General features: G+C 40.2%; 1 protein-coding gene across 1 annotated transcript in view; it reads left to right on the top strand.

Annotated features, from left to right (window-relative positions):
- The window catches only part of HTT (huntingtin), a 195,771-nt gene that overhangs the window by 44,471 nt on the left and 126,856 nt on the right, over positions 1-24,444 (top strand). Inside the window, exons 11-20 of the mRNA XM_045017515.1 lie at positions 1,741-1,821; positions 3,066-3,430; positions 8,636-8,759; positions 9,227-9,345; positions 10,609-10,720; positions 16,023-16,163; positions 20,030-20,188; positions 20,274-20,371; positions 22,564-22,703; positions 23,414-23,477. Of these exons, the coding sequence (XP_044873450.1) occupies positions 1,741-1,821; positions 3,066-3,430; positions 8,636-8,759; positions 9,227-9,345; positions 10,609-10,720; positions 16,023-16,163; positions 20,030-20,188; positions 20,274-20,371; positions 22,564-22,703; positions 23,414-23,477 (1,403 nt within the window). The remainder of the gene's footprint in view (positions 1-1,740; positions 1,822-3,065; positions 3,431-8,635; positions 8,760-9,226; positions 9,346-10,608; positions 10,721-16,022; positions 16,164-20,029; positions 20,189-20,273; positions 20,372-22,563; positions 22,704-23,413; positions 23,478-24,444) is intronic.

Here is a 24,444-nt window from a genome sequence, read left to right as displayed (position 1 = left end):
CTAAACCACACACACTTTACTTCTTGGCCATGTCTATACTTTGAGTGCTTTGCTAGTATATCTATATTGGTACGTGTATGCTGGCAAAAGGCTCCTAGTGTGGATGCAGGTTGTACCAGCAAAAATGTGCTTTTACATCTATGTGAGGGGCTTTTGGGGACACAGCTGTCAGTCAGGGATCACACTTCTTTACACCCCTGACTGACAGAGCTATGCTGGCAAAAGTCTGTAGTGTAGACCTGGCCATAAACAAAGCACACAAGATACACAGATCTATGGGAAAATATCAAACACTTGCATGTGAGACCCTCCTCAGTTTTCTCACCCCTTCTGAGAGCCCTTTGAGTCTTAATCAGCATCTTCTGGCGCCCAGTCTTCTGCAGCCTTTCTACTCGTGCCCAGTCTTGTCTTCTAGTTTTGATATGCTGCCTCCTTGTTAGAGAGTTTCCCTTTTAACAGCAGATTCCAGTACTCTTCCTGTCGTTCCCTTGGAATAATTCCACTCTGTAATTCTTTATGGACTGCGGTCTCCAGCCCTCAGTCTTTGTTACTGGGGGTAAGAGACATTTGGAAGCCAAACATTTTTGGCTGGTAGAATCTAATACCCTGATAAGGGAAGGTTATTGCAATGCTGATGGTCCTTAATGTCTGCTTTATTCAGGGGAGACACCCAGACCTTCTCCCTTTAAACAAGAGGATTAATGCAAGGATACAATGAAAGCTATGAGTAAGGGTATAAGCATACAGAGAATTCATAAAAGATTGGAATTCAAAAGTTCACATAAACAGATTCCCAAACTGTCATGCAAAGCAATCAGCCTTCATTGTCGATTTGTCATTGTCCACTTCTCCCCGACTACATAGTAAAATGCTGTCTGCTCTTTCTCTTAGTTATTCATTTTCCCCATATCCATTATTTTTTAATAACCTAGATATTTTTTTCAGTGCAAGGATAGATAATCTACTTCAAAGAGGGTAGACATTTTACATCTGACTCTTTTTTTCATGTATGCAATGTTGTAGCCATGTTGGTCCCAGGATATTAAACAAGGTGCGTGAGATAATATCTTTTATTGGACCAACTTCTGTTGGTGAGACACAAGCTTTTGAACTTAAACGGGGCTCTTCTTCAGGGCTGGGAAATGTACTCTAGAGCAGGGGTCGGCAACCTTTCAGAAGTGGTGTGTCGAGTCTTCATTTATTCACTCTAATTTAAGGTTTCACGTGCCAGTGATACATGTTAACATTTTTAGACGATCTCTTTCTATAAGTCTATAATATATAACTAAACTATTGTTGTCTGTAAAGTAAATCAGGTTTTTTAAATGTTTAAGAAGCTTCATTTAAAATTAAATTAAAATGCGGGGCCCCCAGACCAATGGCCAGGACCCGGGCAGTGTGAATGCCACTGAAAATCAGCTCGCGTGCCACCTTCGGCACGTGTGCCATAGGTTGCCTACCCCTGCTCTAGAGTATCATAGCTAAATACAAGGTGGAACAGAGCTAAACAATTTGTTCCACCTTGTATTTAGCTGTGACACTCCTGAGTACATTTCCCAGCCCTGAAAAAGAGATTTGTGTAGCTTGGAAGCTTGTCTCTCTCACCAACAGAAATTGGTCCAATAAAAGATATTACCTCACCTACCATCTCTCTTTTTTTAAAAGCATTGGGACTGTTTCCAGGGTGTAGGATAGCATTTTTAGCAAACTTAAACATATTATTGCTGCATCATTTATCAGGTAAAGTACTTTTAGGAGAAGAAGAAGGCTTGGAGGATGACCCTGAAACACGGTCAGAAGTCAGCACTGCAACTTTTGCAGGTAGGACTGCATTCTTTTTAACACAGAGTTTTTGGTGTAATTTCTGCGTTTCTGTAAGCTGTTCAGCAAGTCCACCTTGAATAGTAAATAAGTGTCTCTCCATAAAGTATGATTGACTAAAAATGGAATAGCCCAAGGCTATATACAGTTATATTTTACCATCTCCTTTACCTTTACCATTTATCCTTTGTTCGTTTATGAAGTGTGGTCGTTGTTAAGTCTAATTCAACTGTGATTATGGAATTTGCGTAGTTGAGGATTAAAGGGGAAACAGCATAAAAGCTGTTTAATGCGGCATCATGTATTTAAAAGAATCATTATTTAAAAACAAAGGGATAAAAATGAATTTAAAATCTAGAAAGAGTTGAATGTAGTTTTAAGTACTGCACCTATTCCTGGGTAGTCCTGCCAATCTTTCTCTTTACAATTATATTTTCCTATTTAAAAAAAATGTTTCTATTCATTATTGCTGTGTTGAAAGACCTGAAAACGGGAAAAAGACTGTCTATACAATGTACCAAATGCACTAAGTAAACAAATTTAAATCTATAGATTTTTTTTCTGATCTTTCGGTCAAAGTAATCTTGGTGTTTCTTGTGACACTTAAGTGAATAAACTTTCACAAAGTGTTTTTATCATCACATAGTTTCCTTTTAAAATATCTGCCTACCTTCTCATCTCCTTCATTCTAGTCGCTTGCAACTGTTTCTTGCTGTTATTTTAAAATGTTGTTTTTAAAGTGCTGTTAGCAATCATAGTAACAGAAGATGAACAAATAATATTTTTTAAAGTAGAAGATGCATACTATTTAGAAACATAACTCCCTCAGACTCGTATCCAAATTTGCATACATTTTCTTTATTGAACTTTAAAACCCTGCTTCTGGCATCTTAACCCGTAATTAAAAAAGATGGTTCTTGGACTGCAGTGTTCAAATCCAAAAGGACTAAATATGGGCCTTAAGGTGCTGGTTATAGCCGTTATAGAAGAAGCAATGAAAAGTTAAAAAGGCTGTACTCTGTACCTAAATGGCTTACAGGCATTTACCTCCCTAGCAATATTTTTATTGCTTCATTCACTGCTCCCTTCTAAGCCTTTTCGCTTAATCCAGTTTTATATCAGAGGTATAAAGCTGAATTTGATTATTTTATTTTTCTTTGGTGTTTAAATCTTTTCCTTAAAGTTTATACAGATAATATTTTCTTGATAGATGACTTTGGATCACTAATTGCTTTTTGTTTCAGCCTCCATGAAGAGTGAGATAACCAGTGAATTAGCTTCTTCATCAGGAGTATCAACAGCTGGATCAACAGTAAGTTCTGCAGCTGATCTCACAGGACATGACATCATCACTGAGCAGCCACGTTCACAACATACTTTGCAATCAGACTCTGTAGACCTGACCAGTTGTGATTTGGCCAGCACAACTACTGAAGGGGAAGAGGATGACATGCTTAGTCGGAGCTCCAGCCAAATCAGCACTGTCCAGTCAGACCCCACTATGGACTTGAATGATGGCACGCAGGCTTCTTCACCAGTTAGTGATAGCTCTCAGACTACCACAGAAGGTCCAGATTCAGCTGTGACCCCTTCGGACAGTTCTGAAATTGTAAGTGTGCAACGGGCAGAGCGGGTATCCCAGTCTTCTACTGAGGGGCCAGACATATCTCAGAGCTCCTCCATGGAGGGCCCAGACTTGGACACATCTACTTATTCATCTTCTACTTTCCTGTCCTCAGCTAGTAACACTGAAAAGGTCAGCAGCTCATAGCTTTAACTGAGAGCTTGACCTCATTTTAACACTTTCACTGCAGCTTTAAAAAATGAATTGCTGTTTATAAAAATTAGTTTGAACACAAGGCTTTAAACTTGACCCTATGTATTAAACACATTATAAAATTACTCTTTTCACTGAAAGAATGAAAATATTAATGCCTTTTCATGAGAAATTTTCTAAATATTACATGCTTCATTTTAATAGCACGTTAGCCCTTAAAACTAACTAAATTGTAAACCTTCAATTTAAAAGGGCTAGTGAAAGTGTTAAAGGGTGAACCTTCCATTTGGAATAATAGATAAATACCCCTCAAGTCTGAGTGTTTCAACCTCATGCTTTCATGTTGCATATTCTGTGGCTTATTGCCTGTGCTTTCTCACTTGGAAATTGTTTTACTACCTCTTGTTATACCCTCTTGGAATGTCTGTTACATTGTTTGAAGATTGCATAACTTCATACGCACCGCACATTGATGCTTTTATGCTTACTTCAAGCATTTATTCAGTAGTGTACTCTACAGATATTTCAGTATGCCCGTCTCTTTTCGGTGAAGATGTCATGTAGTTGAAAAAGAACAATTCAACAGACACTAATGCTTTTTTTTTTGTTTGTTTTGTTTTTGTTCGTTTTAAAAACTTTTTTAAGGGATTTGGCAAATGACACAATCAAATGCAGATGTGTAGCATATCAACCCTCAATTCAGGCTTCCAAATGTGTTGTCAGTGCTTGACCTAAAAACAGCTCTGTGAACTCATTGAAGATAAGTTGGGAAGAATAAAAGACCTGTGGAGATATTTTTAAAAATGGTTACTTTATAAATGTGACAGACAGGAACTCTTGCTCAAAAGTGGGGTCAGATTGTGCAGAAGAGAAGTAGTAATATTTTCTCAAACTCTGACCAACACTTAAAATGCTCATGATGCAAAAATGAGCTGGTGTTCAGAGTAGATCATACAGATCTTTGTAATAGGATTGACCTTCTCCTTTCTTGCAAGCTCCCAATAGTGAAATAGCTAAGATTGTTGATTTCTAAGTGGTCATCATCAGGCTTCAGAGTGAATGCTATATTCAGAAGAATTGGAGAGTTTCCATTTCCCTTAAAGCTGTTGCTTCAGGCTGTCTGCATGTTTGGGCTGATATCACTGCATTGGTTTAGACTTGTTCAGATTTTTATGGTTATCGTTGCAATCATAAAGTTTGGAGTCTTAAGCTTTTTTAAATTCATAAATATTAAGACCAGAAAGGACTATTAGGACCATAGTCTGACCTTCTGCATCACACAGGCCATAGACTCTCACCCAATAATTTCTGCATCAAACCTCTACAGACGCTCCCCGACTTACGCAAGCGTTCTGTTCTGGAATGCCTTGCATAAGTTGAATTTTGCGTAAGTCGGGAATGTATACCCGATAATTATTACGGAGCTTTTTCCATAAGTGCGGATTTGCGTAAGTCAGGTCTTGCGTAACCCAGGGAGTGTCTGTAATTTCTGTTTGAGCTATAGTATATCTTTTAGAAAGATATTCAGTCTTGATTTACAACTTCAAGCGATGATGAATACAAGATATCCATAAGTAATTAAATAAAGTTTAAATCCTAAAGCCCAAGATTCCGCCTTCAGGGAAAAGTATCAATTTGGTAAGCTGCTGAGCCAGATGATCACACGTATCCCACTTTACAGATGCAGAAATGCCAAATAGATACGTCCTTCACTGATAGTTTTTAACTCTTACATATCTTTTATTTCCTCCTTTCAGTGTTTAGTATGCTCTCTTAGCACATAACCATTGCTCTGATGTACTGGGATTGTGAACTCTGGAAATGAACAGTTTGGACAGTTAAGGTCGTACAGAGTTCTTTTCAACATGAGTTGCAATCTAAAATTGTCAAAGGCTTTCATATTTTCTTGGTACAGTAACTCCTCGCTTAATGTTGTAGTTATATTCCTGAAAAATGCTACTTTAAGCGAAATGACGTTAAGCAAATCCAATTTCCCCATAAGAATTAATGTAAATGGGGGGCAGGGAGGGTAGGTTCCAGGGATAAGTCAGAGGGTGGGATATTTCCCAGGGATAAATGATGCTAAATGATGAACTAGTGCTTGACTGAGCCCTCAAGGGTTAACACGTTGTTAATGGAGCCTCACACTCTACAAGGCCCCAATGGAGGGAGGGGAGACAGCATGGCAGAGACAGACAGCCTGTGTGAGAGAGAGAGACGAGCATTACACCTTTAAGTATCAGAGGGGTAGCTGTGTTGGTCTGGATCTGTAAAAAGCGCAAAGAGTCCTGGGCACCTTATAGACTAACAGACAAATTGGAGCATAAACTTTCATGGGTGAATACCCACTCTGTCCGATGCATGCATCGGATGAAGTGGGTATTCACCCATGAAGGCTTATGCTCCAATTCGTCTGCCTTTTTTAAGTAGATCAGCAAGTTGAGACAGCAGCTGCTGCCCGCAATCTCCCTCCATCCTGAGCCTTGTTGTGTCTCCCCTCCCCCCCCGCGGAGATGAGGTAAAGAAGCGGGGAGTGGAGAGGAGGGGGACACCCTGACATTAGCACCCTTCTTCTCCCCCCTCCTGGGAGCAGCTCTAAGGCTGAAGATAGTAGCAGCACACAGTGAGCGGGAGGGACAGCCTACTGCACGGCAATTAGTAGCCTGCTGGGCTGCCACACAGGGAACTTAGGGGAGCGGGGAGTTGATGAGGGGCTGCTGGTCCACCCTGGTTCCAAGCCCCCACCCACTAGCTCCAACTGTCTGCTCTTTCTACAAGCAGTGGACAAAGCAGGCAGCTACAATGTTATAAGGGAGCATTGTGCAACTTTAAACGAGCATGTTCTCTAATTGATCAGCGAGGTACCAACGAAACTAATGTTAACTGGGACAACATTAAGTGAGGAGTTACTGTACCTGCTTTGGAAATCCAGTACATATATCTTCAGTGAGATTTAGTGATACTTAATGCATATATAAAGTGCCTCTGAAAGGTATATTGTACTGTAAGTTGATAATTATCTAAACAATGAACTGGGAAATACCCAGAGGTCACCTGGTATTTAGCAAACAGGTTAAGAATTAACCATTTCAGATGCAATCTCTCCTTAGGCCTGTTCATTCAGAACAGAATTTTATGATGGCATTGCAAAGTGTAACTGAAGTTAGAATTTGTCCTGCTGAATCTTATTGCTGATTCCATTTGCTGTGGAAATCATGTTCAATCATCATGAAACCCTGCAATGCCATTTCTAGTCACTTTTTATTGTAAAACTATAGTGTAAAATACAAATACATTTTAAAAACCAGTGTTTGAAAAAGTTTTTATTTATCTGCCAAAACCTGAGTTCAGGGTTTGGAATCTTCTCTGCAACAGCTAATCAAAACACAGTTATCTAAAATTGTACTTCCTACATTGTCATAAGCTTCCCCCGGAAGTTGAGAACACTGAACTTGGGTTTTGGCAGGTAAGCAAAAGAGAAGTTGCTTCACAAGTATTGTTTAAAAATATTTATTTTAAACACACACATTAATGTAATGATTTGGCCTTTAAAAATATTTGAGTCTGTGTTTATTTTTAAGAAATCTATGGAAAATTTGATACCATGGCAATAATAAAGCCGAGTATTCGTGTATAAATCTAAATCTGTTATAGGTTTAGACAAGTAAGGAGAGAAGTTAGACTAAACATATACACAATAGGATTTTGAAATCCAAATAAGTGATGGAGTGACAATTCTGAAAGTGGGCATATCCTATATAATCAGGTGAGCCGGGCTTGCCTTTTTCATGTTAAATTGGTTATCTTTGGGCTGTGGGCTTTTTCTGCCTGTTGTCTTTGTTTATGGAGTTTCCTGCCATATGAAATCCAAGAATGCTATCTCTTGTTTTCTTAAAGATATGTCATTTTAATTTGGTATTTTGTTACACATTTAAATACTTTCAGACTTGCATGTTTTTTTTTAATTTATAGGCTGCTTTTTATTTGCATTGTATAGAGGATTGCTGTCATAAAAACCATGAGGGATGTTTCTAGCTAGTTTGTTGTTGCGATGGGAGTTGAGGTGTCACTTCGTCTTTCTGCATGCTTATATAATTTTAGTAAGTCTGGGATTTGCTGTAAGTAGGTTCTTACAGGTCCTTTTAATATTTGAAAGAGAACTATTAAATGATTATAAAGATTTGTTCCATAATTATATGGTTGGATCTTAGGCTTTTATAAATTAAAGACAAGAGACTGTCCATAGTCATTTCCTGGCCAGTGCATGATAGGAATGTTAAAGGTAACTGACTCAATCGTCATAATTGTTTACGTATTTATTTTCATATTATAGTCCAAGCAGCTAAAATTTCTTGAGAGCTTAATTGGTATCTTTCACTTTTAACAATTTACGTGGCATTTTGCAGCCAGAAAATTAACAGTTACCTTCTGATAGTATAGCTGTGAAATGTTGTTTTGCTACCTTTTGGTGGTGGTCTCTTTACATTAATTAAATAAGTGGCAAGTCCATAACATTAGTATCAGGGGTTGGGTTTTTAAAAAAAACAACTCCTCATTTCCATTAGACTTTGAGTTAGAATGAAGGGATAAAATGAGAGTATCTTGAGGAGGTCCAGCCCTATGTTTTGTGGTGCACAGTGGGATCACTGCTAGACTTCCATTACCCACATACTGCATCTGAGGCCATTGGAGAGTTTGGCAGCTGAACAGTTTAGGTCAAGCTGGGGCCTTAAAAAGGGGTGGTGTAGGTTGATAGCAGGTGGAATAGAGGATCAGTTTGCCTCACATCAATGAGAAAGGCCCAAGCCATAGTACAAAGTCAGGTCTAAGTCAGGTCTGTGAGCTATGAAGATCACAATTTTGCATCTTGGAAAAATGAGGAATCTGAGAAGTTTGGGGCCAGCACATAGCTGCATGCTTATGCTAACGCGCATCACACTGACTTTGGTTTGTGAATTACTAACATTGCATGTTTGTGCTCCGACTTGTGCACTCAAAGTTAGTCTACTCTAAAAGTCCATTCCTTGTATATCTTAGGTTCTAGAGGGTACCGAAAGCCAATATTCTGGAATGCAGATTGGACAGCTGCAAGATGAGGAAGATGAAGCTGCAAATGTTCTCCATGATGACTCCTCAGAGCCTTTCAGAAATTCTTCCCTTGGTATGTTGATAAATAGGAAAAATCAATTACAAAAATAGTAGCATCTTTCTCATCTGATTTCCAGCAAGACTGATTATCTATTTTATGTCTACCAGAAACAAATATAACAACATTCTGATGAAAGTACACCTCTACCCTGATATAACGTGACCCAATATAACACAAATTTGGATATAACGCAGTAAAGCAGCGCTCCTGGGGGGCGGGGCTGCGCACTCTGGCGGATCAAAACAAGTTTGATATAATGCGGTTTTACCTATAATGCAGTAAGATTTTTTTGGCTCCCAAGGACAACGTTATATCGAGGTAGAGGTGTATTTTCATTTCTTTAACAAATCATTTTACTTGTTAGTTCAAGGCTACTTTTTTTAACTGTCTGGTAATAAACTTTAGTTAAAAGTGTGTGGTCTGCATTTAGCGTAATTTACATCTTAAATAATGTGCTATGTATTGTTTTTTTTCTGAAGCCCTTCAGCAGCCACACTTATTGAAAAACATGAGCCATAGCAGGCAGCCTTCTGACAGCAGTGTAGATAGATTCATGGCAAAAGAAGAAGCAGTAGAATCTGTTGATCATGAAAATAAGGTAAGATATTCTCATACTCAAGGTGGGTTTTTAAGTTAGGTGTTTGTTAAATTTTCAAAACAAGCATACATGAAACAACTAATGGAATTCTGCTTTATAAGCAGATAATTTGGTAATCTGTACAATAGTAGGTATACTTTACGGTATATATCTCATCTTTAAAAAAGTGCATTCCAGTCATCAACATTCTACTTGTAATTAAAACTTCCTAGATCACATAAATACACTATCTTGAAAACTTACATATACAAAAGACGGTACACTATTAGGCAAACATAAATAGACAAGTCATGCAATTAAGGATGTCAGAATTGCAGAGAGAAAAAGAACAACTCCCCCTTGCTGTGTGCATGAAGAGTAACCAAGGGACATGTAATGAATTTTTCATCTGCTGCTCAAATATCATTGAACTGTCCATCCTCTGTGATGAACAAATACAGCAAAGAACTGCCAAGGAGTTCAAGTTGAATGCAATGAGTTTTATATGGGAATTTTTTTTTTAAATCCCCAACACTGAAAAGGTATGATAGATTCTCTATCATACAGTTTAAGCTAATAAAACAAATTTTGCAACTTCCAGAAGGATGTTACTCTTGAGCTGGGTTTCCATATTATGTTTCCAGAGGGCATAACTTTGTAGCCGAAGGAGCCTCATGGACAGTCTTTTGTCAAACAGCAAGTCTAGATAAATAACAGTCTACTAGAACTGTCATATTAAAGTTTTTATGGTGAAATTAGAACAATTATAGTGCTGGTGGTGGCATCTTTGCAAAAATATTTGGTTTTAGGGCATTCTCACAGAAGATGTATTTAATGTGCCTCTGATTTATTACCAGGGATCCTAGTTTTTCATGATTAAAAAAACCAAAATGCTCAGATTAACCCTCCCCCCCGCCCTCATAAAATCCATGTTTTTCCACATTTAAAATAAAATGCTGAACTTTAATTTCCATAGCCACAATATAAATAGGTGTCACTTGAACACAATGTTTAATTGCTATATTCACAATTTTTAAGCTGGCAGCCCAAGCCCCGGCCATTTTCCCTGTTATGTTACTATATATGATTCTATTTTTTCAAAAAATATAAAAACTAAATATGCTCTGTAAAAATGCAAATTCTGTGTTTTTCTATGGCAAATAGATTTCTAGGATATTTGTTTATTACTTAGTGTTTCTAAATTGTGTTCCCTCTTATGATTTTTTAAATTTAAACTTAATCTTAAAAACATACATAAGACCTGTGATTTGCTTTTTGTAACAGCCTTCCAGAATAAAGGGAGATATAGGTCACTACACAGATGGAAATTCTGCTCCTCTGGTTCACTGTGTTCGTCTCCTGTCTGCTTCTTTTCTGCTTACTGGGGAGAAAGGTGGTAAGTTGCTGTCAAAAACAGTGATGGCTTATTGTCTGCCTCAATATACAAAACAAAGTGTGATCACTTTATCTAGTTGTGTGGCAACTCTTCATTGACTGAGTGTATCATTTTTTCATGACAGGACTTTAAGTATGACAACAGCTTGTAAAGAGCTTTAAAAGGATTTGTAGCCTATTTCGTAATTGCTGAACCTAGTTTTGACCTGCTTGTTCCTGATGAAATTATTATATTACTGTAAACTTGCTGGTCAAATATTAAGTTATAAAAAAAAAGTATTTTAAAGGATGTTTTAAATGGTAAAATAACCAGATAACTTATTATTTAGCTTCTTAAAACATCAATTCTCTAATTCTAATCTGTGGGGAGCTGGGAGGTCACATGATGATGCCAGCAGCTCCTCCATTTTACCAGTGGTTTACATGGGTGTCTAGGTTTTGTATAGCATAGTTAAGCCTGGGATACCATTAAAAGCAGCTGGAAACAAGGAGGTGGAGTTTGCTTAGACAGCTGCATAAGTGGAGGAAATGGATTTTTCTGTCTTGTACCAGAGCCATCAGCAGGAGTGGAACTGCCTATCAGTGAAGCCACCAGCAGGAAGGAGGGAAGGACTACTTATAAGATCAAAGCCACTAGCCAGGCAGTGTGTCTATAGGAGCAAATGGAGAAGAGACTAGGTGGTTCGGTAGCATATCCTGCACAGAAGAGAGCCAGGAAGCAAATTCAGGGTGAAAGAAGGACCAGACAGCCTGAGGAGTGTTAGGGGACCAGACAGTGGGGGAAAAATAGCTTGTGCAGGGGAACAGGGAGATGGACGACTGTTAGTTCCCTTTCCCTCCTGTCTGTAAGGTGCTAAAAGGAACAGTATATGTCTTTTGAAAAGGACCAGACACTGTATTTTACAGTTAAATACAAATACTTGAAATTTTCCATTTAAGCAATTGCTGCTGTTGTCACAGGGAAGCTCTGTGACTGTGTGGGAGGGAAATCTCTCAAGATGTGGTCCACATTATATGAAGCTTGTAAAAACCCCCATCTTAAAGGGATACAACTTAAATAGAACACTCTTTTCTCTGAACATTCTTTATCAATGAATGTTACATAAAGATACCCAAGTTTATAATAATTGAAGTATGAGATTTTCCTCCTCCCCACTTTTCTCTATTTTGGATACTTATGTGGTCCCCCATTACCATATAACATCTGAGTGTCTCAGAAACTTTTTTTTGCCCTCTCCACACCCTTTTGAGGTAAGAAAGTACTATTGTCTCCATTTACAGATGAGAAACTTAAGTTATGCAGGGAACTGAAGAGGGGTCTCTTAAGTCCCAGGCTAGCATCCCAACCTTAGACTATCCTTCCTTCATATGTGCAGTTGACAGCATTTTGTGTATAATTAGCTTGGCTGTTTTCTCTGTGTGGATCTTCCATGCTGCAGTGCAGGGAGAAACATTTTTTAAAACACTGAATGTAATTTCTGCAAAAATTGAAGTGGGGACTTAGTCAGGTGTAATGCATGAAATTAATTTTAACTTCATTTTTAAAATGGATTAGGTTTTAAGCTGACATTGCCCATTTAAGTGATTGTCATTTTGCTTTTAGCAAATACAAATATTTCTATTTTGAAATGTGTCTTTGGTTCAAATTCTAGGTAACATCTTGTTGCATACTAGCATGTTTATATAATAATGCCTAACTCTTTGAGTACTTTTAATCAGTTGTTCTCTGGGCTTGTCCAGTGTGTGATAAATCAGAGTGTAAATCTGTGGTGCTATAGCCTGTTGCATGCTCACTAGCCATGTGGATCCTGCTACCATGCAATAAAGGTCAAAGAACATGATAAGGAATTTTTAGGGTGTATGGAGTCTATCTCTCTGGCCCAGTGACTTTTTATCCAAAGTGGAACAGTCATTGAAGGAGAGAGTGACACTCTAGTCCAGTGGTTAGGGCACTCCCGGGGGGAGTGGGAGACCTTGGGTCCAGTCCCCTTACTCCAGTCACTCTTTTGTTATTTATGCGGAGTGGAACAGCTTCAACAGGAGAGACAGAGGGAGTTCCATGTCACAATATCTCATGGTTAGAGCAGAGGTTCTCACAACAAATTTTTTGGTGACCTCAGAGTGTGGCCACCAACTCTTGCTGGTGGCCACTATGACACTTTTCCCTAAAACACTTAACTTTAGGAAAAACAAATATGCACATATACATGTCCAAATCATAGTAATTTATTTATGTAGGGTTTTTTTTGCAGATTCAGTAATAAAAATAATGGACAGTTGTGTCTATTCTTTAGTAGAACTAAACAGAAGAGAAACACAAATAAGGTGCTTTGCATATTTTTGTCTTTTGTTGTTGTTTCTTTTGCTTTTTTGGTTTTGGGTTTTTTTAATTTGCTAGATAGTAAGCCTGCTTCTGTGAACAATGATGTTTGTTGATATCACTTTTCACAGCAGCAGACTTGCTAGTTAGCTGGGAGTCAGTGAAAAATATTAACAAACATGCAAATATCACTTTTCACAGCAGACTTTCTCAGGCCTGGCAAGCCATGAGACAAATTAAGCCCTGTCGGATGTGTAGGGAGACAGCGGGGGCCAAGGGTGATAGGATGGGTGAGGGACCGGGGGATGGAGCCTGCTGGGCCCTGCGGTTGAGGGATGGAGCCCGTGGCCAGAACCTGCCACCACACAGCCAGTGCCAATGTTCAGAGCCCACCGCTGAATGGCTGGAGCCTGCCTCCCGCGACCCCAGAGCTGAAGCCCTGAGCTCCACCACCCCCAGGAAAGGTGGGGAACTCACACCAGCTGTCTGCTCCTCTGGCATTTGTGCTTCCAGAGGGGGGATGACCCAACACCTCTGGGCAGCCCCAGGGGAGGGGCTGCTTAGCTCCTCTCCCAATCACTGCTCAGGAGGCTGTGGCCGCAAGAGAAGCCCTTCATGGCCACATTTGAGAAACTCTGGGTTAGAGCACTGGTTCTGAAAGGTGTGGGAGACCCCAGTTCAAATGCTTTCTCCCCTCTTTGCCTGAGGAGGGACTTAAGCCTGGGTCTCCCACATCCCACGATTTAGTCACGGAAGTCACAGAATCGGTGACTTCAGCCCTGGTGGCTGGGAGCTGCAGGGTTCAGCAGCCTTTCGCAGTGACAGGGAGCTGTGAGGTATCCCTCCACCTAAGGTAGCGGTTCCCCCAAGCTCCCAGCTGCCGTGGGCAGGCAGGGTACCCGGCAGTTCCCCGCTGCTGGTGGCGGCATGGGGGACCCCTGCAGCTCCGTGGCCGCTGGCAGCTGCTACTGCTGGCTACCATGGGGGGTAGAGGAACCCTTCAGCTACCAACTGCAGGTGGTGATGGTGTTGGAGCCTGGAGCTCCCAGCCACCTGGCATCTGCCCAGCCCCTTCCCATTTTACCATTGATATTTTTAGTAAAAGTCAGGGACAGGTCATGGGCTTCCGTGGATTTTTCTTTATTGACTGTGACCTGTCCGTGACTTTTACTAAAAGTATCTGTGTTAAAATCTTAGCCTTATTAATAACCACTAGTGCCACTCTGCTCTCTGTCGGAACCTAAACCAATACCCCAACATTATATGAGGGATGTTTTTAGAGGTGCCCACTTTCAGATGAGATGTAACACACAATTACTGATTATATGTGGATAGTAAAACCTCCGTAGCACTTCTGCAATGGTAGGAGAGTTTCTCAACCTCACTGTTCCACTCACATTCCAATTTGGGTAAATAATTTCCTCCCAGTGGAAATTCTCCTTACAGTTTCAGTTGGATGTGGCTGTGTTAGACCTGAGTGACTGACTTGTTTTTCCTCATTCTTGAGCTCTTGTCAGCTTCACCTTGAAATGTAAGAATATTAACAAAGGCAAAAGGAATCTTTCCTCACCCACATTTGCTTACTATTATTACTGTTTACATTACCATAGCACTTAGGAGCCCTAGTCATGGACCAGGGACTTCATTGTGTTGGGTGCTGCACTAACGCAGAATAAAATGGCAGTCCCTGCCCCAATGAGCTTACAGACTAAATATATGACAAGAGATACCAGATGGATGCAGACAGACGTGGAAGTACCAGGAAAAGTTGAGATAAAACTTGTCAGCATGACATGTAGTGGTCCCTGTGCACAAGTGGTTCCTGGTAACAAACCTAACCGTTGTCAAGTTTTTTGTAAACATCACGGGAAAGGAGAGTTTTGAGGTGGGTAATGAGCATCTGGAAAGCTACCTCATGGGAAGCAACTCCCACGTGTGTAGAGCAGCATGGGAGAAAGTGCAGCAGTGCGTGTTCGAAAATTTAACAAGTGAACAGTACAGGCTGGCATCATGAGCTGATTGAAAGTAAGCATCAACAGCAAGTGAGAGATGATAGGTAGTGTGTATATTGATAGTGGAAGGCCTTGAAAGTGAATTAAAACAGTTAATGTTTGAGGAGATGGAGAAGAGAGCTAATGAAGGGATTCAAAGAGGGGTGACACGATCAAAGCGAACAGTCTAGGAAAATGATCTTTGCAGCAGCATTCTGAATGGATATGAGTGGAATAAGATTGCATTTGTCAAGGCCAGAGGCGAGATGAGAGCTTTGACTAGCGTTTTAGTTGCATGGCTGGATAAGAGAGGCCATATTTTAGAGAAGTTGCGCAGAAAGAATCAGCAGTATTTAGATATAGACTGGATGGAAGCACCTAAAGAGAGATGGTGCCAAGACTATAGGCTTGGATGACAAGCATTCTTTCATTTTTATGCCGTTAGTAAAAATTCTTACGGGTTTCTTAATTTCCTGTACAAATTAACACAGTTTAGATAATCTAGAATACTGTATTTTGAAACAGCAACTATTTTGCCTTTGGAATGCACCATGCTGCAATAAAATGTCAGGGAGCTATTTTCAAAAACACTTTCTGGCGCAGTATGCGCATCCCTTCTTTTTACATGGATTTTGTCTGCTTCTGCAGTGGGGATAGCTGTAGTTTTAAAACTTAGATAAGCATGTCACACTAGGATTTGATATATTCTTTCCTGTCCTAAACTATGTAATATTGTACACTGCTAATGTAGCTACCACATTCTCAGTGGACGGAGAAAGCCAATGTTTAGCAATTGGAAATTTTTTAGGAGGAAGGTGCTATATAAATGATTCTAATAACTAGATGCAATTACTGGGTCTGCATTAATACCTTGTCAATAATATTTATCCAGGTTAAGTTGTAACAGGATATTAATTTTGTGTGCTTTTGCTCTTTAACAATTGAAAGTAGTTACTTATGTTCAACATTTTTCTTTTTTTTCTTTTTTACAGCTTTAGTTCCTGATAGGGATGTGAGGGTCAGTGTAAAAGCATTGGCAGTAAGTTGTGTTGGAGCTGCTGTTGCCCTTCATCCTGAATCTTTCTTCAGCAAACTGTATAAGACACCTCTTGAAACCATGGGAGAAGAGTATGGTATGTTGAGGTTTACATTGTAGTTCCCTACTCTTTTGTGAAACATTTTAACTTGTTGACTTTTGAATACATAATTCAATGTCCAGTTCCGTTCTTTAGTGTACACAGAGCTCACATATACTAGCCATGTCACATCAGTTTAAGTATTACTCTATGTGCACACTAGTGCTGTCTTAAACTATTTCAGTTACAATGCCCACATTTCCCCCTTGGCTATGAGAAGCAGTGGACACCGAGAATTTGCAGCAGTACCAGTGCACTATGGGACAGCAGCAGGAGAACTAATGAAATCATTTTTGCTTGTCTGCAGCTATGCTGGCACCGAACCAATTAGTTTAACCAGTTTTAAATATGCTAATTGTAATCTGTTCTAAATGGTTTCACAACTGTTTGTAAACCATTTGGTGTGTCTGTGTGGATGGATAGTGTTCTACAAATGTTCTAAGGTTTTTAACAGGTTTTAATTTTTTTAAGTGTCAACAAAGCCTGAGTGTTACACTTCAGGAATCCTGTTTTAGTTCTCACCATTACTACACCCAATGCAAAATTATATGTCTAGGAACAAAGAATATAGATCAGACTTAGGATGAGGGACTGTATCCTGCAAAAATAGTGACTCTCCAAAGAAGTTAGGGGTCTTGGTTGATAACCAGTTTAAAACGAGCTCCCAGTAAGATGCAGTGGCTAAGAGGGCTGATGCTAACCTTTGATGTATAAATGTGAATATCAAATGGTATTACCTCTGTATGCAGAGTTAATGAGACCATTACTTAAAATGCTATCTCCAGTTTTGGTACCTACACTTTAAGACAGGATGCTGAAAAAGTAGAAAGGGATCAGAAAAGACCTACAAGAAATATATGAGATCTGGAAAACATGCCTTATAGTGAAAGACTTAAGCTCAATTTATTTAGCTTATCAAAGAGGATAAGGTGATATACGGGTTAGGTGATATGATCATAGTCTAAATATGGGGGGAAAGATTTCTGATGATGATTTTGGACTCTTTAATCTGGGAGACAAAAGCATAACCAGAGCCAATGGCTGAAAGTTGAGGCTACACAAGTTCAGACAGAATATAGGATACAAATTTTTAATGGTGTAATTAATCAGTGGAATGACTTGCCTAGGGATGTCGTGGATTCTGCTCCACTTGAAGTTTTAAACCATGATAAGATGTCTTTCTAAAAGAGGTACTCTAGCCAGCCAGAAGTCAGGGGTTCGATGCAGGAGTTGGGTGAAATTCTATGGCCCCTGTTATGCTGAAGGTCAGACTAGGTGATCATAATTGTGATATTCGTATTTTTTGAAAAGTTTGTTTCTGCAGCCTACTGTCTCTCACAGGTCTGGGTATCTGGGCTGCACTCCTCTATCTATAGCTAACAGAGGCGGGTCAGTGTTCTTGTGCTGTGTGGTCTGGTTACACTGCCTCTGCTCCTGCTTACTGCCAGATTGTCTGTCTCTGCAGCAGCAGACAATGGTGGTTTATTTTGCTGCCTCCCTTATTTCTTCTATTTTAACTTTACTGCCCAGTTTTTTGGGCAGTGGAGAGCTGTTCCTCCTCCTTAGTATTCCTCCTCCTTCTTGGGCTGGGTAACCCCTTAGGGGTTCAATCCTCCTTGAGCCTCCACTGTAGCATCTCTGTGAAGGCTCCTCTGTCCCTTACAGGCATGGTAGCGCAGCAAAGAAAGCACTGGAGCAAATCCAGGCAGTGCTCTAGATGTGAGATAGGTTTCCCAGGCTCAGCAGATGGAGAGTTCTGCTCAGCCTTCTAACCCTAACTCCGTTAGGTCTTGGGGCAATGAGTCGGATACGTCCCTGCCCACTGAGGCAGCTGTAACACCAACTGGGGAAAAATGGATCAGGAACCCCAGTGCAGAGCAGGAAGAGGTTCCAAAAGCAAGGACCCTGACCACTTGACTCAGGGGTTAAGTCCTAGGGGACCTCTGCAGAAGAAAGAAGGGAAGCCCGTGGGGCCATAAATCCCCCCTTTCCAAGTCTTAAAGTGGGTCCTGAGCACCCTGAGGAAAGAAGCTGGGCTTCTAATCAGCTCCTTCCAACCTGGAAGACTCTGACAATGAATTCCTTCTTTCCCCCGTCCCAGGAGGAATGGGACCCTGTGGGCGAGGATTCTGAGACAGACCGTTGAAGAGAGTTCTAGGCCCTAAGAAAGATGAGCCGCAAAAGGCCTCCCCAAAGCTGCAGTAGAACTTCTATGCTCTCAAAGTGTGCAAAAAGGTTTAAAAAAAAATGTGAAAAGCCAAAATGAGAGAGACAAAGCACAAAATATGCAAGAGAGAGGAGTCTTCCTTCTCCCCTCCCCCTCCTCCACTGAGGAAGATGAGCTGTCTGGCTCTGAAGCCTGAGTAGGCTCCATTGAGTAAGCCTCAGAGTAAATTTCTCTATTTCAAAATCCTCCCCTGATGCTGCAGTACCCCCTTGCTCCTCCTTTGAGGAAGTGATTAGGGATGAATGGAACAAGCCTGATAAGGGCGAGCATGTTAACAAGAGCAACCTTAGGCTTTATAACATTCAGGAACCAAAGGGCTGTATTACTGAGGTCGTTGATATCGCTGTTGTGTCCCTTTCCAGGGATAAGGTTATTCCCTCAGAAGTTCTTCCCTGAAGAGCCCACAGATAGAAAAATGGAGACTGCTTTCAAAAAGGGCTTTGAACCCTCTTTGGTTTCTTTAATTTATAGTATTAGCAATAATTTAACCAAATATCTTCATTTGCTCACTAAAGGGCTTTATAACTTATCTTTAAATCACAATGACCTGAAACTTATAGATATGATTTTTTTTTAAAGTTGAATATAAATAGTGTAGAGATTCTGGCTTTCAGATTTTTATCTTAAAAAAATACAGATTGGTGCTCTTTAGATATCTTGTAGTTGGGTAGTGGATTTCTAAATAGCAGCTTGGTTGAGATGGTGAACTTAGAGGGTGGAAGAGGGAGGGATATTTCCCAGGGAATGCCTTGATGCTAAATGATGAACTAGCACTCAGCTGAGCCCTCAAGGGTTAACACATTGTTAATATAGCCTCTTGTTAATGCAGTCCTTTGAAGGTTTGGTGGTTGTAATTTTTGCAGCTATGCTAGAATATTATTGGATTGGGCTTAGAGACGGAGAAGACCTATTGGATCCTGCAAGGACAAAATATTCATAGATTTAAAGGTCTGAGGGGCCCATTATGACCATTTAGTCTACTTCCTGTATAATGTGTAGAGCACAGAACTTCACCAAGTAATTTTTGTATCAAATCCAATAACTTCTAGTTGAACTAGATTTTTATATATTTTATATATACACCTCTACCCCGATTATAACGCTGTCCTCCAGAGCCAAAAAAATCTTACTGTGTTATATGTGATACCACGTTGTATTGAACTTGCTTTGATACGCCGGAGCGCGCAAACCCCTCGCCCCCTTCTCCGAGCACTGCTTTATGTGTTCTATCCGAATTCGTGTTATATCAGGTTACGTTATATCAAGGTAGAGGTGTATACTTTTTTCTTTAAAAAAACCACCCAATCTTGATTTAAAGATTCTCAGTCATGGAATAAATTGTTCGAGTGGTCTTCTAACACATTACCTGTTCTATACTATGTTAGATATTAATTGGGCCACAAGTATCATTTCAAAACTGCTGCTTCATTATTAATTTAGTGCATGCTTGGATGATAGAAAATAGTAACATGCTTTTATTTTATTTGTTTTTGATGAAGCTTTGTGCCTCATTTATTATAGCTGATTTACTGCAGTCTATTTACATTTATTGTAAGCAATGAAATGTCAATAGAAGACTTGTTAAATCCTAGAATTAGTATTTTTAAAATAATGTAGTTGTAACTTATTTTCTCAGAAGAGCAGTATGTATCGGATGTTTTGAACTATATTGATCATGGAGATCCCCAGATTAGAGGAGCTACTGCCATTCTCTGTGGAACCATTGTCTACTCCATTCTCAATAAATCACGTTTTGATGTGGAAAACTGGCTAGCAAATGTCAGAAGTTCAACAGGTAACAGTTGAGTTATTTTGAGGGGGTTGTTTTGGTGCATGTAGTGAAAACTTTGCCCTTATTGTTTCATTATTCTTTTTTTCAGGAAATCTCTTTTCTCTGGTAGACTGTATACCTCTCTTGCAAAAAACTCTGAAAGATGAATCCTCAGTTACATGCAAACTGGCTTGTGCAGCTGTGAGGGTAAGCAAAATTTCTATTGTTTTTTGCTTATATTACTGCAGAGCCCTTGTCATGGACTAGGGCTCCATTGTGCTAGGTGCTGAAAAATCACAGAACAAAAAGATGGTCCCAGCCCCAAAGAGCATACAGTTGAAGTATGAGAGAAGACAGCACATGGATACCAACTGATGGAAGTATTCAAGGAAATTAGATAATTTTGATTAGCATGATAGGCAGTAGTTATTAATGCACCCAGTGGCCTAACCATTCTCCAATTTTTATAAGCATCATAGTTGAGGAGAATTCGGAGGATAATGTGGTTGCTTTGTAGAGGTTCACTGGGAGCTGCTCCCAAGCATGAGGGACAACATAAGAAAAAGAGTTTTTAGTAAGTGGGCAGTGGAGGCTGACATGATTGGTTGGTTGATAATAGGTGGGAGTTAACAGTTTGGTAGTGAAAGAAAGATTGTGGAGAGCCTTGGAAGACAAGCAACTTATATTTGATACACTAAAAAGGGGGAAACCATTTTAGGGATTAAAAAAGAGGGGTGATATGGTTAAAGTGGCAAGTCAGAAGAATGAACTTTGCAGCAGCATTCTGAATGAATATAAGTGGCACAAGATTGCATTTGTCAGGGCCAGTGAAATTGCAGTAATTGAGATGTGAGATGCAAGCAGAGTTTTAGCTGTGTGGATAGGACAGGTCCTAGCTTAAAGATGTTATGCAGAAGATTCTGCAAGATTTATACATACCCTGGGTGTGAGGACCTAGAGAGAGAGAGCGGTCCGAGTCAAAGATAATGCCCAAGCTTGTGGGGAAAGATTAAGAGCTCTGTTTAAACCATGCTAAGCTTGAGTTGATGGCTAGACACCCATGAAGAAACATCAGAGACCAGCAGAAATTTTAGGTTAGACAGAAGGAGACAGGTCTGGAGTAGTGGTAGATTTCTAAGTTGTCAGCATAGAGATGGTAGTTGAATTTGTGTTTGGGGGGGTCTCATTACCTAGAGATAAGATGGGGAGCGAGAAGAAGAGGAGACCAAAGACTCCGTTGAACCCTCACAGAAAGTTGTAGAGTAGCAATGATACACTGATGGAATGATTAGAGAGGTAGGAGAATCAGGGGAGGGCAGCATCACAGAAGCCAAGGAAGGACAAGATTTCAAGAATAGGAATATGGTTCCCTGTGTTGAAGGTGGCTGACAGGTCAAGGAAGATGAGGTTGGAATACTGATTCATAGCTTTAGCTAAGCAGAGGTCATTAGACTTTGGCGAGAGCAGCTTAATTGGAGCACAAGAAGCCGAATTGGAGAGGGTCTAGAATGGAATTGGAGGAGAGGAATTCGGGTCAATGAAATGTAGTCATTTAAACGTGTGAAAAAGTTCACATTTTATGGAAGCTGGGCTCTTTACCCTGTGATCCATGATGATTTTAGGTATATATTCATGCAGTGATTGCACTTAAAATTCATTCCATTTTTTAAAGATTTGCTGGTTCCAGTGGCATTTCCCATTTTAAATGTAGGCAGTGTTGCTCAAAGTGTGGTGTAGAGTCTTTTAAAGCTTTGGAAAATTTAGGGAGGTATAGGGGTGGCTGGATGTGACTTTGGATACTCAAATTTGGGTAGTCCTCAATTAAGCATATTCTACTATTATAACACTTAGTCTCCTTCAGCATAAGTAATTCAAAGTACTTTACAGCTATTCATTCTCAGAGAGAAGTATATTACTTTTGTAGACGGGTAAAGTGAGGCATAGAGGTAGAAGAATCCAGAAAGGTTACATGACTTGCCCAAGAACACATAGTGAGTCAGCACAGAATTCGGGATAAAACCAAGGAGGTATGACTCAGTCTCTTGCTTTGACATTTAAATTTAATATTGCTCCAGCCCCCCCTGTAGGAATCACTTCACTAGGGAAGAGGTTTTTGAGTAGTTAGAGGTATCCCTATGGACCGTGGCCCCTCAGGTGCTGTCTTGCTGAGTCTTGAGGTCTCTTGCCAGAGTTTGGAGCCTTCAGACTTTCCTAGCAGCTCGCTAAGCTCAGTGCCGAGCCCCTGTAGAGGTACTCGAGAGTTTCTCTGCTTTGGCCCCTGCAGTAGGTTGGTTTTAGGTTTTTATATGTTGAAGCACGAAGTTGGTGCAAGAAGAGACGCTCTCTAAATCAATAAAAGGTAGCATAATAATTAAAAACTTGTGTCTCTACCTTTTTAGCATTGCATCATGAGCTTGTGCAGTAGCAGTTATAGTGAACTAGGCTTACAGTTAATCATCGACCTCCTTACTCTGAAGAATAGTTCTTATTGGCTAGTAAGGACAGAGCTTCTGGAGACTCTTGCTGAGATAGATTTCCGGTAAGTGTGCATATTTCAATAAGTTGTGTTGTAGCTGTGCATACAGTACCTAGCCTGTGAATTTAAGTTTGAATAGTTTGAAAAATTAATGAACCTCTTATAAAACAAATTCTCAAGACTGACTAGAAAGCTGCCATTAACATCAGTGTTTACAGGATTGGGCACATTAGCAACTTCTGTGTGTTCTTTTAATCTGCTTGAATCTGTCTTCTAAGAAACAGTGAACAGATAGATATGGCCCAGTGTTCAAAATAACTGGGGACTCCTGTGACATCTATTGGAGTCCTAGATGCAGCACAATTTTTAAGCTCCTTCTGTTAGCTTTTGTCAACTATTTTCCACTTTTCACTTATTCCAAAAAACTGTTTGGGTAAATAATACTGCACTTATGCCCTTCCTTTTACATTCCCTTACTCTCCAAAGGCTTTTTGAGATAGAAGTCTTATTTTAAAAAATAAATTAATACAAAATTGCCCGAGCCAGATCCTAGTTGAGCATTTTGGAAGCTTTAGAATGTTGTTTCAATATATTGTCTTTTGGAACAGATTAACTAAAATGTGCTAATTCTGACCTTTTTGCCTAAATAATTAATAAAAGTAAATTTTAATTATTTTAAAAATTAATTACACTGTGTAATACTTAGGAAAAGTTCTTGTGACTTTAATGATGGTTAGTAACGTGGTCTGTCTTTGTCCATTTTAACTATTAAGGTTAGTCAGCTTTTTGGAAGGAAAAGCAGACAGCTTGCACAGAGGTGTTCATCATTATACTGGGGTAAGAAGCATTGTTCCCTCTAATTTTTCCCACCCATGTGCGGAATGAATTTTGTTATGTGCACCAATATGGAGGGGACGTGTGACACATCCCCTCCATATTGGTGCACATAAAAAAGTTCATGTGGTGGGGGTGGTTTGGAAGGGTTTGGGGTGTGGGAGGGGGGCTCAGGGCTGGGGCTGAGGGTTGGGATGTGGGCTCTGGGGTGGAGCTGGGGATGAGTGGCTCAGGGCTGGGGCACATGGTTGGAGTGTGGGCTCTGGGGTGGGGCTGGGGCAGAGGGTTGGGTGCAGGGGGTCGGGCCAGGGATGAGAGGCTCAGGGCTGGGGTGTGGGCTCTGGGGTGGGGCTGAAGGGTTTGGAGTGCAGGAGGGTGCTCCAGGGCTCCAAGGCTGTGGTGGGGAGAGAGGACTCCCCGAGCTCTTTCTACTCGCAGCAGCACTTAGGCTTTGGGGGAGAGGTGCCTCTCCCCGCTGCGGCAGCTCCGGGGCTGGAGCTGCAGGATAGGCACCTCTCCCCTGGCTGCAGCAGAATTGGGGCTGGGGCAGGGGGGCCGTGACACATTTGGGCCAGAGGTTCCCAGGCAGGTTCCCTGGGTGCCTGCACGGTGCTAAATAGGCTACTGCATGGCCGTGCGGCAATGCAGTTTACAGGGAATTTAGGTAAGAAGCCTATCTTTTGCATATTATATCAAAGCATTATGATTGGGGTTTTAGGCACTGATCCAGTAAAACACTGTAAGTATATGATTAATTTTAATCAGGTGCTTAAGACCTACAAAAGCCAATGGGATTTACACATGTGCTTTGCTGAATCATGGCTTAATTCTTAGTACTGGGTGTAAAGTTGCTTTTCTATTGAAATGTAGATCTTTATAGTATGATTTTAAAAAGTTATAATGTTTAGATTATTTACATATGTAAATAAACAGTTTGTTCAGCAATGTAGAAGTAAAACTGTTATATTAG

Source organism: Mauremys mutica, chromosome 5 (assembly GCF_020497125.1).
Source record: "Mauremys mutica isolate MM-2020 ecotype Southern chromosome 5, ASM2049712v1, whole genome shotgun sequence".
Taxonomy (NCBI): domain Eukaryota; kingdom Metazoa; phylum Chordata; order Testudines; family Geoemydidae; genus Mauremys; species Mauremys mutica.
This window is presented reverse-complemented; position numbering and strand designations above follow the sequence as displayed.